The sequence below is a fragment of the Moschus berezovskii genome, chromosome 6 (genome assembly GCF_049115385.1).
Source record: "Moschus berezovskii isolate FMDL1 chromosome 6, NW_MosBer_1.0, whole genome shotgun sequence".
Lineage (NCBI taxonomy): Eukaryota > Metazoa > Chordata > Mammalia > Artiodactyla > Moschidae > Moschus > Moschus berezovskii.
In genome coordinates this window covers 117,256,348-117,269,595 of record NC_142465.1, presented here as the reverse complement: position 1 = coordinate 117,269,595, position 13,248 = coordinate 117,256,348, and the positions used below count along the sequence as shown (strand labels likewise).

The window sequence follows — 13,248 nt, the reverse complement described above, 5'->3', positions numbered from 1 at the left end:
CCTCCTCGCTTGCGAACGAATTCCAGCTGGATCAAAACCAAAACTCGAACATTCCCGTCCCCTTGGCTGATGCCCTGGTCCAGGCCTCGCATCTACGCCTGGGCCTGGGCGACAGCTCTCGGCGGGTTCCATGGGGCCAGAACGCCCCTCCTCTAGTGCGAGCGTCTCACAGTGCAGAGCACTTTACCCTCTTACACGCTCGCAGGAGGAGCATGTCTGTGAGTGCCAGAAGTGACGGCACAGTGCCTGGCCACTCAGCCCGTGACCTCAGCGCATCTGCACAGCCACCCCAGGGGGGCACGCGCAGGGGCTGGCGCCTCCTGGCAGCTCACCAGCTGGCTGCGTGAATGAATAAGCGAATGAAAGCTTTTCTTTCTGCACAAGGCAGCTGAGGCTCAGAGAGGGCAAACGCCTTGCCCAGGTCACACAGCCTCTCTGTGGCAGAGATGACTGAGTTTCTAAAGTATCCTGTCACACACCTGCCGGCCTCCAGGCTGCCTGCCTTGAGTTGGCTTGTTTTTTGGCCACACCCTGCGGCATGCAGAACTTCCCCAGCGAGGCATCAAACCTGAGCCCTCAAGTGCAGAGTCATAACCACTGCACCGCCAGGGAAGTCCTCTGGCCTTTTGTTAACCAGTCCCTCTCTCTCCTCTTTCAGCTTTCAAACCCTCCAGCAGGAACGCCCCTCAGATGCCCAGAACTGACTCCAAGGCCTCACCTGTGTGGTCACAGTTCCCTTCTCCACCTGCCTCCTGGGGCCCAGCACGGCCCACCTGCTCTAAGCGACTTCTGACCATGCCCTCCCCCAGGTGCCGGCTGGCTTGCCCCAGAACTCCTACTGCCCTTCCAGTCGTTCCAAACCCATCTAAGCATTTGTAACCATTTGGCAACCCACTGCAGTATTCTTGCCTGGAATATCCTATGCACAGAGGAGCGTGGTGGGTTACAGTCCATGGGGTCCCAAAGCATCAGACATGACTTCATGACTAAATAACCTGCAAACATCTAAACAATTAAAAAAAAAAAGTCCTAGAACAAGAGTTTGTCTTTGTAGAACTTCTGTGTTTTTCTGTGTAGAGTGTCTTTCTACACAGGCACTCGTAAGAAAAGAGATGGACTGCAAGTCTGCCCACGACGTGGCCGACGGCAGGCCTCGCCTTCATGGATGAATGGTATATCCGTATGTGTTGTTGCTGTTTAGCTGCTAAGTGGTGGCGACTTTTGTCGATCCCATGGACTATAGCCCACCAAGCTCCTCTGCCCACAGGATTTCCCAGGCAAAAAAAAAATCTTCCCCAGGCAAAGATCCCATGGACTGTAGCCCACCAAGCTCCTCTGTCCACTGGCATTTCCCAAGCAAATATGCCATTCCTTTCTCCAGGGGATCTTCCCAACCCAGGGATCGCATCCATGTCTCCTGCATTGGCAGGGGGATTCTTGACTGCTGAGCCACCAGGGAGGCCCACGTCCATGTTTCTCAGACACAGAAGGAATGAAACTCCGACACATGCTCTAACACGAGGGAACCTTGAAAACATTTATCTAAGTGAAAGAAGCCGGACACAAAAAGGCACACGTTGTGTGATCCCACTTATATGAGGCGCCTAGAGGAGTCAACTGGGAGAGACAGAGAACAGTCTGGTGGTTTCCAGGGGCTGGGTGAGGAGGATGGGGAGTTGGTGTTTAGCAGGTACAGAGGCTTTATTGGGGCTGATGAGCAATTCTGGGGTGGTGGCAACTGCACGACATCATGAATGCATTTAACGCCACCGAGCAGGACACTGACTATGGTTTGAATGGTTGGAAAGCGGCTATTTATCATGCTATATATATCTCTCTCACTACCATGAAAAGGGAAAGCGGCTGACAGGCACTGTGAAGGGTCGGGAAGACAGTAGCACTCACCCAAGCAATCCTCCGATCTCTGTTCAGCCGCACACCTGGAAGGAAGCAGAGAGACATGGACTCAGCACCGCCGGTCGCAAGTGGAGGTGGGTGGAGACACAGCTCGGTTCTCCAGGGACCCTGGGTCCTTCCAGCCAGGGCCCGCAGGGACCACCCTGAGCATCCTCTCGGGCTTCCTCAGAACAGAGCCTGTCCAAAGCTACCCTGCCATGGACTGGAGTGGCTCATGCAGGTGCCTCCGGGCCATCCTGGAGGGAGCTCAGAGTGACGGTGGTGGTGGGGACAACTACCCACCTGGCATCACAATCTCATCTCTGGGAACCCCGAAATGTTCACTGGGATCTTTATGTACCAGGAAGTACCAAAGAGCTAAGAAGAACATCATCACTTGTTGGAGAGAATTGAGCCAAAAAATAAAGGCTGTGTGTCAGGGGGAGGCCTGGGTGGTCCCAGGTCCATCTGGGTTCTCTGCCACGGTCCCTATGGGGGCCACCTATCCCCTGTGTGGCTTGACGGCAAAGAATCTGTCTGCAACGCGGAAGGCCTGGGTTCGATCCCCGGGTGAGGAAGATCCCCTGGAGAAGGAAATGGCAATCCACTCCAGTATTCTTGCCTGGAGAATCCCATGGACAGAGGAGCCTGGCGGGTTACAGTCCATGGGGTCGCAAAGTCTGAAACGACTGAGCAACTAAGCACAGCACAGCACAGTGACATATGACCCAACAATTCCCGCCTAGGCAATGTCCCGTCAAGAAAGGGCTGCAGGAGTCAAGATGGCAGCCACCATCAGCTCATGTAGCCGAACACTCCCAACTGTTCTGTCACAAGTGTCCATGTCCCCAGGGTGAGTCGCAGCCACCTCATGACTGCCTAGGAGACTCTCCAAGACCAGTGGGAATTAAATCAACAGCTGAAAAAAGAAAGAAAGAAAGAAGTGGAAGAACGTGAAAAGAGAAAGATAATTGCTGAAGAAAAGCACAAGGAATGGGTTCAGAAAAAGAACCCATTTTTTATAGTGAGGATTCTTATCCAGAACCAGCCTTTTATAACCCAGTTCCATGGAAGCCGATTCCTATGCCTCCCCCTAAAGAAGTGGAGGATCTCTCAGGAAAGAAGGCTAAGAGGCCGTGATAAGCCAGTCACACAGGTCATCCTCTGGTAGGGCATAAAGCTAGAAGCAATCTTTGCCTTGGAACTCCGTGCAGAATACGAAAATAATAGATGCGGGAAATTACATGCTTTCACCTGGAGCTATTTAATTTTAAAATCAGAATTTTTTTTTTTTTTTTTACTGCTATTAGTAGGGCAACATTTTGATGGATCATTGATAAGTTCAAGTTTTTGCATTTGTATACGGAGTCCTTAGAGTTAATTGAGGACTCTGTAAAAATGAAAACGTTTTCATTTGTATAAATGCTTCAAGGTTGATCTTGGCATATTGTTCCACAAGACAAGTGACTGAATATCTAACAATCGTTTGTATTTAGCTTATATTAAAACTACTCTCTAATACCAATAAAACCAACAGTTTTTCCTGTGTTCTTTCATACTTAAAAAAAAAAAGAAAGGGCTGCAGGATGTCGGGGCTGCAGGATGAAACTCAGAGCCTGGAGGCAGCATGGTCTGAGCAGTGCGGGGCCTGGTAGGGGCGAGAATGCAGGGACACCGGTCACCCCACAGATGTGCTGCCTGAGAGAAGCAGGGCTGTTCCCTCCTTCGCACACGCCTCTGTGCAAACACCACACTCCCAGCCAGGCCTCCGGGACCTTCCTCCACACCCGACCTCCCTGCTCAGCTGACCACAGATGATTTCTTTCTCTCCGTTCTCCCCAGAAATTTCTAACGCGTTCTGTCATCTGCCCTCTGTGCTTCTTTCCTCTGCTAGGTCACAGCTTCCACGAGGACAAGGGGATTTGGTCTCTTTTTTGTCCGCAGCTGATGTTTTAAAGTAATTTTGCCTGCGCTGGGTCTTCGTTGCTGCACTTGACTTTCTCTTGTTGCGGGGGCTGCTCTTCGCTGTGGTGTTGGCTTCTCACTGCCATGGCTCCTCTTGATGAGGAGCACGGGCTCATGGCTCAGCTGCCCCTCACCAAGTGCAGTCTACCAGGATCAGGGACGGAACCCGTGTCTCCTGATTGGCAGGTGGATTCTTAACCACTGGCCCACCAGGGCAGTCCCATAGCTAATTGTTGTTAGGGGTTCTTAGACATTCGTGACCCAAAATACTTAGAAGGAGCACGTAATTGGAAGACTCTCTGGTCACCGCGCTGCTAGATCACTGCTGTCTGATGTCACCACGGCCGAGGCCTCCAGGCCGCCTTCAGCTCCAGCCCTGACCTCCCTGCACAGATGACCGGCTCTGCTGCGTGTGCAGGACTGGAGCTGACCCTTGGGACTCCTGGCCTCCAGGCTCACTGCCCTCCTCCCTCCTCCAAGCCTGAGATTCTGCTGCTTAGACGATGTGAAAAGACTTAAAAGGGGGGGGTTATCTTGGGGGTGGGGTGACCCCCAAGGTACTAAGGACCCCACAATGCCGTTTTCCCTGCCCTGAGGCCTTGCCCCTCCCTGAGGTCATCTTCTGTCTCTTCCAAGCCTTGCCTCCAGCTGACACCCGCCCCGCCTGGCCACTACCGCACCTGTGTGCTTTTCTGCCTGCCTCTCCTCTGACAGTGACCTTTGTGAGGGCAGGAACGCTGTTTCTCAGACCGGTGGGCCACAGCAGATGTCACTTAAATAAGGAGTCCAAGTACCAGGTCCAAGAGTAAGTGGCCCTGGCGCTCCTGGTCGTGAAAGAGACTGGTGCATGGTGTTTTCTCAGTTAGATTCCAATCCCACAATCACCGCGTGCCAGCAGCCATGAGCAGGGCTTTGTGCCAATTCACCTCATTTAATTCCCTCAACAACCACACAGAGGCAGACGCCAGCATCTGTTTTACTGGGAAGGAATCAGGGAGAGTTGAGGGTGAGCTCGGCCTGGCGGCTGGGATCCCTCAGGCTGGCCCATCCTCTGACTTGTGAGGAACGCCCCCTCCAAGGGTTTATAAATCCCTGGAAAGTTGCATGAAATGTACATTTTATAAGAAAATAGTTTTGAAGGCAGGAGATGTTATGAGCACCCTACACTCCCCTCTTTCTTGCAACAGCCAATAGTTCGAGACTGTGCCATGGTGATATAATACAACATATTTTTTAGTCCTGCTCTTTGGCTCCTGGCCAGAGCTCCTAAAAACTGTCACTTCCTAAAGCAGTAGAAATGCTAGGGACATCTTTTGTCCTAACACTTGGTCTCTGACACAAAACTCCTAAACCCCTTGGGATTTCCTGGGCAATAGGAGTGTCTTTTGTTCAAATGGGGTGATCCTGGGTGGTTCTTGGGTGGCTTTAGGATGGGAGCTGATCACCAGGAAGATCAAGCCATGAGCAGGAGCTTGGAACTTTCAGCCCCACCTTGGTCCTTTGGGGAAAAGAGAGGGACTAGAGGCTGAATTGGGAGAAGGAAATGGCAACCCACTCCAGTATTCTTGTCTAGAGAATTCTGTGGACAGAAGAGCCTGGTGGGCTGCTGTCCATGGGGTCACAGAGTCAGACACGACTGAAGTGACTTAGCATGCATGCATGCATTGGAGAAGGAAATGGCAACCCACTCCAGTGTTCTTGCCTGGAGAATCCCAGGGATGGGGGAGCCTGGTGGGCTGCCGTCTATGGGGTCGCACAGAGTCGGACACGACTGAAGCGACTTAGCAGCAGCAGCATGCCTATGGGGTAAAGTCCATAGAAATCTCTGCGTTTGGAGAGCTTGCGGGAGGTGTTGGGAAGGTGGCACACCACTCCCCTTCTCTGCTGGGACCTGCCAAGGTCACGAACTCAAACACACAGGAGCCGGGCAGAGCGGGTGCTGCACCCACCAGCACGTAGTGGGGTCCCCGTCCAGCTGCTGTTGCCTTTGGGGAAGGTGTCATCAGCTCTTGACGTTTTTCAAAAGAAAACCTCCCCGATGGTCCAGCGGCTAAGACTCTGTGCTCCCAACCCCGGGGGGCCCGGGTTAGATCCTCAGTTGGGGAACTACATCCCACACCCACAGCTAAGAGTTCGCAGGCCACAACTAAACATCCCACATGCCGCAACTAAGACCCGGCACAGCCAAACAAATGAACAAAAAGAAACTGGAACTCTCCCTTTTCACACACAATCTTTCTATTCTAAATACAAGCGACCTATTCAAAATTCCCCTCGTGTCAAATTTTTGTGTTTCAAGTACACAAGTCAAAACAAATCACGTTTGCAGCCCCAGGGCAGCCCAGATAGTGACCGAGTCAGAGCTGCAGCAGCCGAGTGCTGACACGGGACTGTCTGCGGTCACCAAAACCACCCGAAGCAGGACTCTCCCCACCTCACGCCAACAACTGAGCTTGTTTCTAGACAGCCTGGGCCAGGGCTGTGACAGGAACGCAGACAAGAGGCAGATGAAATCGGAGCTGACCTCCCTCCTCTCCCTGCTTGCTGCCTCCTGCTTTTCCCAGAAGCCTGATCAAGCTCCTGCCTCAAGCCTTTCCTGGAGCTTTCCCTGCGTCGCTAGGTTCAGAGGTCACCTTGTCCACGAGGTCAACCCAGGCCCTTCTATTGAAGAGAGCAAAGGACAAGCTTGGCTTCAACTCTGGCCTCCCTTACTCGATGTTTTTTTCTTTTTTTCCCTAGAGCGCCCTCATCTCAGGCTCTGGGAAGACTTGGGGAGAAAGATGGGGCCACACATGGGCCAAGGAATGCCTGAGGCCACCAGAAGCCAGGAGAGAGGCTCGGACGGCCTGTCACAGCCCTGCCAACACTCTGATCTTGGCTTCTGGCCTCAAACTGAGAATAAATGTCTGCTGTGTAGGCTGCCTCGTCTGTGGGGCTTTGTATTGGCAGCCCTAGGAAAGAAACACACATCCTAGAGGGTTGGGTTGGATGATGGGGGTGTGACCTGCTCCAGAATGCAGTGGGGGGCTATCAGGGGGTCGGGACTCAGGAGGAGCCAGGAACACCAGCTCCCCGGGGTCACCCTGTCTGGTTGGGTCTGGGAGGCTGCTTGGTCTGCTTTTAGGTTAACCCCAGGTCTCAAAGGGCCACACTACCGCGGAGGGACTTGTCCCAACACAGCCATCCAGCTGCCTGCCCACTGCCCAGGACGCCGCTCTCCTCTGCTCCCACCCCCTTGACACCTGGCTCAGTGTCTGCTCACGTGACCCAGGGCTGCCCTAATCGGCTTCCCCAGCCTCGCCACGCACCCCAGGCATCTTATTCCAGATTAGCTCACTTCTGCCTCGGGGCCCCTCCAGTCTGCCATCAAGGGAGCCGGAGCCCACAGGCCTCTGCACTCCACCTCCCTTCTCCATGATGGATTTGTGGGGGGGGCAGAGGTGGTGACTAAGACAAGAGCAGGTCACCAACCCACTCAGGGATATTCCCCTTGACCTAACGGTGGGTTGGCAACTTCTGAGAAAAGCTACAGCACAGCAGGCACTTCCCTGGTGGTCCAGTGGTTAAGGCACCGCGATTCCACTGCAGGGAGCACAGCTCTACTCCTGGTTGGCGAGCTAAGATCCCACATGCCGCACCATGTGGCCAAAAAGAAAAAAAAAAAAAAAATTACAGCACAGCAGACCTTTGGCTTCTCTTGATCAACTAGAAATTCTGGCCACCCGAGTCCCCACGTGATGACCACTGAGGGCTGCCCTGCTATCTCCATTCAAGGTCCCCATCACTTCCCAAGGCCCCATCCCCAGCAGCTGGGGTAATTCCACAATTCCTTCAGCTCCCCAAGGGCACTTGGACTTTGGACTCCAGCCTCATTTGGTTCTTCATAAACTGAAGTCCCCTGAGAAGGTCTAGGAGTCTGACAGCGGGAGGAGCCTGCCCACGATCTCTGAGCTCCTTGGGGAGTCATTGCCAGCGAGGGCACTGGTGGATGGCACCCCCTGGGGTTGTGTCAGCCAGGTTTTGGCTCTGGCTCACCACCCGTGGGCCTGAGCACAGAGCGGACTCTGGGTAAAGGTTTCCTGATTGAATATATTGGGAAATAACATGCAGAAAACACAGGCCTGATGCTGCCCTGAAACCAAGGTGCCACCAACTCGACTTCTCCATTCTGAAAAACATCTTCAAAGTTGCCTGCCCCACGCGGGTCCTCTAAGCCTCACCTTGGACACTGGGTGCCCAGCACACAGGGTCAGCAGGGCAGGGCAGCGTTGTGCCTCGACAATGAGCCCCCAGACCCCTGACCAAGTTCCCCATAGTATGTGACTTTCTGGGATGTGTGGCAGCCGTCTGACCTAGCGCAAGCTGCTTGGCCCGTCCGAGTCTCCGTTTCTCCTGCTTTAAATGGAACAAGTATAGGGCAGTGGGCATGGCAACCCACTCCAATATTCTTGCCTGGAGAACTCCAAAGACAGAGAAGTTTGGCGGGCTACAGTCCACGGGGTCGCAAAGAGTCAGACACGACTGAAGCAACTTAGGACGTATAAGTCAGTAGGAGCATTAAAGGAGGTGCTTTGGCAAAGCGCTTAGGATCACGCCTGGTCCAGAGCAAGCAGCAGTAAAGCTTAGCCACTGTCATTCCTCAGAAAGGACAGTGCCCATAAGCAACAGTCTTGGGCAGCGAGCCCCTTACCCGTGGCCACCTGTGTGGCTCCTCTCTGCAGGAGATGCCTCCCGCACTCTTCACCCACGTGGCTGTTGTTTTTCAGGAACCTGGGGAAGAGGGGACACTGGATGCCAGGGGTGGGGGTGGGGGGCCAGGCGAACGGAGAGGAAAGGGGGGAAAGGCAACCCACCAAGGACACGCGCCTGTACCAATGGGGATGTTTGCGTCAGTGCTGTGTGAGTGTGTGTGTGTGGGTACTGGGCGTGGCAGAGAGCTTGTGGAGGGGCGGGGAGAAGGGCACGGCTACAGGGTGGGGTGAATGAGGGCAAAGTCCCAGCTGGGGTGGCTAAGGAGCACCAGGTGAGCACGCAGAGAAACAGGCGTGCTGCAGATTTGGGACTAGGAGACGGAGCTTCCTCCAGGCCCCAGAGACTTCCCCCATCGGTGGTCCATAGCATCCCCAGGTCTCTGACCCCACCGGTCCTACCCGCCACTCACCCCTGCAGCATCTCTTCCGGGCTGACCACCTGCGCTGGTTTCCCGGCGGCCTCCACCTGCAGCACGTGCTCTATGGCCCTCCGCTTGTAGGTCAGCAAGTTGTCCGTCTCCTAAAGGCCCATGGGTTCTGCTGGGCAGCCGGGGACCCAGTTCCTCGCCCAGCCCCACCCTCCACTCAGCAGCACACCCTCTCAGCCCGAGAATACTCTGAACCTGAGAGAGGCAGGGCACCGGATCAGCCCCTGCCGGTCAGCCCTGTGACCCGGAGCAAGTTGTCAGCCTCGGTCACAGTCACCCAGCCCAGCCTGCAGCCCAGGAGACTGGAGGGGTCGGGCTGTAGACGGAGGGGAGGGGAGAGCTCTGTTACCTGCCAAGTGCTTTGCAAAGGTGTACTATTAGGGTCCAACTGAATGGCAAGTTCATCTGCTCTAATTGACACTCCCACGCTACACGGTGGAGAGGAACTTGTGGAGGGGTACAACCCGGGGGGAGCCTCCAGTGCACCCATTTCCAGCCCAGCTCACTCTCAGCACGGCCTGGCCTCGTCCAAGGTCCACCACCTGGAGCAGCAATGGGAAGTGACACCCCCATCCACCCCGGGAGGAGGCAGGAGGCAGGGAGGAGCAAATAGTCACCAGAAAGCCCTGAGGGAGCCCCCGAGGGGCATGGTGTTTGTCAGCTCAGTGGGTGAAACCAATAAAGATGCCAGAGTGGTGGTTACCACAGTCTCAGAGATCCTCACTGTAACCCACGAGCTCTCCACTCACGCAATGCACACTTATTTAGCGCTTACTGTGTGCCGGGACTAGGCGTGTGGTGGTAAAGAGACAGCTGTGGTTCCTGCCCTGAAGGAATCTGTGGGCATCTTATGGACAAGAAAACTGAAACTGATGAAGGAGCTGTGTGAGGCTAAGCCCTCAGGAACAGAAAGACTCCTGTCACAGCTGGAGGGTGCCTCCACATCGTCTAGTCCAGGGGACCCCAATCTTCCTGGTATCAGGGACCAGTTTCATGGAAGACAATTTTTCCTCGGACCAGGGTAGGGGAGGGAGATGGTGTCAGAACGAGTCAAGCGCTTCACACTTACTGTGCACTTGACATCTGTTATTATTACATCAGCTCCACCGCAGACCACCTGGCATTAGGGCCCAGAGGCTGCAGACCCCTGCCCTAGTCCAGCCTCCTCAGTTTACGGGTGAGGAAACTGAGGCCCAGAGAGGCAAAGTGACCTGCCCGGAGTCACACAGCAGAGAAAATGGCAGAGCCAGGACTCAGATTTAGAGACAGCCCTGGTGGTCGTCATTGGTGGTGCTGGCGAGAGGGATCAACGCTTTGCCCACCAGGCCACACTCAGGCCTCCGGTGTGCAGCTGTGCGGTGCGTGTACACAGTGAGGGCACTTGAGTGCAGGCGGGCCCACCCACCTGTGTGCCCCCAGGGCCTCTGCAGCCCACTGCTCCTCCCCTCTCCCACCTCTGCCGTGTGATCAACCTGGCCTTCTGCAGGCTCCAGGCCACAGGCAGGGCCTCCGAGGATGACACAGGCCCATGACTCTGTTCCCTGCCCTCGGGGGTGGCGGGGGGATCCTGTGCCCTCTTGTCCACCGTCTGCCACCTCCTCCTGCCTCCCTGGTACCCGCCAAGGGGGGCAGGGCTGAGGAGGCCACCTGGGACCCGGGTCCCCGGTGACACCGTGTGCACCAGCCCCATCCTTACATTCGTGTCCACAACAAGTGGTGAGGCTTCCAGCAAGACGAGTTTATCCACCATCTCGGGGAAGATACAGGAAAACTGTGATGCGACACCGAAGAAAGGAAGTGTGAAGAGGAGAGGAAGGAGAAGGACTCAGACTGTCCCCTGGGGACACTGGCGTTCAGGTGGGGACAGGGCACTGACCATTAGGCCACCGGGAATCTCCTATCCTTTCAGGGCACCTTTCTCTCCCCTCCCCCCACAGTCCACACCCAGCATTGACCCCGGTGATGGCTGGATTCTCTAGGGTTCTCTGTGACAAAGGGGATGGGCAGTGGAAACACTTAACTCCATCAAGAATGTCCTCACAATAGTGATTATCATGGGTCCTTCCGAAGGAAGCTGGCACAAGCCACTAATGCGCTGCCTGGAACTCACTACCCTTTCCTCCTCCTACTCTCCCCATCCCACCGGGAGGAGGGGCCAGAGGTGGTCACTGCAAAGCCATCTACTCACCATTCCACCCACAGTGCCACCTGAGGGGACAAAAGAGTAGTTGGCGGATATTCCCCAGCTCTCCGAGTCCTACCAAGACTCCTTCCCAGAGGTGGACCTAACCCAGCCAGGTCCCCCAGCACCTGTCTCCCACCAGCAGGCAGGGCTCTGCATTCACCATCAAACTTGAGGCTCCCTCTCTGGGGTCAACGGCCATCCATGGGGCCACCTGTCCCTTAGGGAGCTGCCTGAGGTCACTGGGCATGGTGCCCATGAACTCCTTTATATCTCCTTGCAGTTCCCAGGGGTGCAGGGAAAAGTACCTGTGTACTAGTCCTCTCCCTCTCAGCCCCACAGCTTGAGACCAGTGTACTCACCAAAACTGTGGCACAGGAGGGAAAACCGGTTCCATTTCAGGGCTGAAAACACATGGAGCCAGGTCGGGGTGGGCCCAGCCTCCCCCACCTGCCCTCGGCCCCACAGTCCCTGTGCCCTGGGGTGCTCCACTCAGGAAACACCCTGAAAGGGCCCCCAGTGCCCCTGAGGGGTTGGAACTCATGGGAAGAAGTGAGCTTTCTCCAGCTTGCACAAAGTCACCCATGGGCTGCTGGCAGAACTGGAGCCAGACCCCAAGGCACTCTCAGGCCAGCATTGCTTCCTGGCCATAACACCCCACTCGCAGAGTACTTCCCCAATTCCCTACCCCACCCCACCCCCGACCCCTACAGACAAACACACAGGCTTTGTCTCTTGCTCACCTGCTGCGACTCTCCGGACCTCACTCACAAAGTTTTGATTGTAATACGGGAAACCTGGGCTGTAGTGGGATGAGAGCCCATGACCCCCAAAGTCCACGGCAACATAACAAAAGTCTGAGGCAGAGGGAGAGGGTGGGGGGGGCATCCAGGTCAGCCATCTCCCCCACTCCTGATTCTCCTGCAGACCCGCTGCCTCATCCCATGGCTTCCCTTCAGCCCCCAGGCCCACCTTTCGGGAGAAGAGGGATGAGTCTGTCAAAGGAGTTGGCATTGTCCAGCCAGCCGTGAAGGCAGAGAACGGGGGCAGCTTGATGGGAGCCCCAGGCTTTGGCCGCAATGTGGCCCCAGGGAACAGCGAGCTTCAGCTCTGAGATGAGACCTGAAATAAAGAGAGCCAGATGTGGGTTTGTGGCTACCTGGAGGAGGGAGAGGTAAGCTGGGTCCATGCCCAGTGACCTCAGGCAACTCCCTAAGCTAGGTGAGGAAAAACCTTGGGAGGGCTTCACAGTAGAATTTTCTAGAATAAGTTGGGGGTGGGGGTTAGCTATGCCTGGGCTCTGTAACTTATGACTGTGTGACCTGGAGCAAGTTATAAAACCTCTTGACCCAGTTTTCTTTTCTGCAAAACTGGAGTAAACAGTAATAAGCAATGGCCGAGGTTTTCTAAGCCTTCGCGGAGGGCCCAATGGGGTGGCCCATCTCCCCACATCTTCACAGTAAGTTGGAGCACTCTCGCCCTTCCTTCCCAAACTCGGAAACTGAGGCACAGGGAGGTGCAGTCCACGCCCTAGGTCACACAGGGGAAATCAGGTGGAGCGCGGATTCAGCGCGGGCGGCGCGACCCCAGGCCCCTTGCCCTGACCCCCGGGGCACCGGCCCGCTCAGGTCCAGCTGCCTCCTCCATCGCCAGGGCTGACCTTTTCACCGGCAGGCGCTCCTGGCCAGGCCTGAGACCCGCGTTCCCCCAGAGCCCCCGCGAGTTTGCTTCTCTAACTTGGGGCTCCCGGAATCCTGAGAGACCCCGTGCGACCCGTTCTCGGGGCCCCACCCTCGCGCCGGTGGGGCTGGGCCTGCTACCGCCGGGAGGGCGGCATGCCCACCCCGCTTGCGCGGTCCCAAGCAGGTGGGTGGCCTCGCCCATCCCACTCCGGTCTAGGCAGCCCGGGACTGCGGAGCCTCACCCATCGTTCGCGTCCCAAGGTCGCACAGAAGCCCTCACTCCAGCTAAGTCTCTCCGCGAGCGACAGACAGGTGCGTTCTGGCTCTGGCTCCTCGGGAGCCGG

The 13,248-nt window shown here is 55.8% G+C and overlaps 1 protein-coding gene across 2 annotated transcripts in view; it reads right to left on the bottom strand.

Annotated features, from left to right (window-relative positions):
• Positions 1-13,248, bottom strand: part of SERHL2 (serine hydrolase like 2) — a 21,491-nt gene extending 8,243 nt beyond the window's left edge. For both annotated transcript variants that reach the window (XM_055395842.2, XM_088837535.1), the window contains exons 1-9: positions 13,147-13,248; positions 12,195-12,344; positions 11,966-12,079; positions 11,585-11,626; positions 11,229-11,248; positions 10,737-10,811; positions 9,023-9,132; positions 8,552-8,631; positions 1,906-1,940 (exon numbers count right to left, since the gene is read on the bottom strand). In XM_055395842.2, coding sequence (XP_055251817.2) covers positions 1,906-1,940; positions 8,552-8,631; positions 9,023-9,132; positions 10,737-10,811; positions 11,229-11,248; positions 11,585-11,626; positions 11,966-12,079; positions 12,195-12,344; positions 13,147-13,150 — 630 coding nt within the window. In that variant the 5' untranslated portion in view covers positions 13,151-13,248. The remainder of the gene's footprint in view (positions 1-1,905; positions 1,941-8,551; positions 8,632-9,022; positions 9,133-10,736; positions 10,812-11,228; positions 11,249-11,584; positions 11,627-11,965; positions 12,080-12,194; positions 12,345-13,146) is intronic.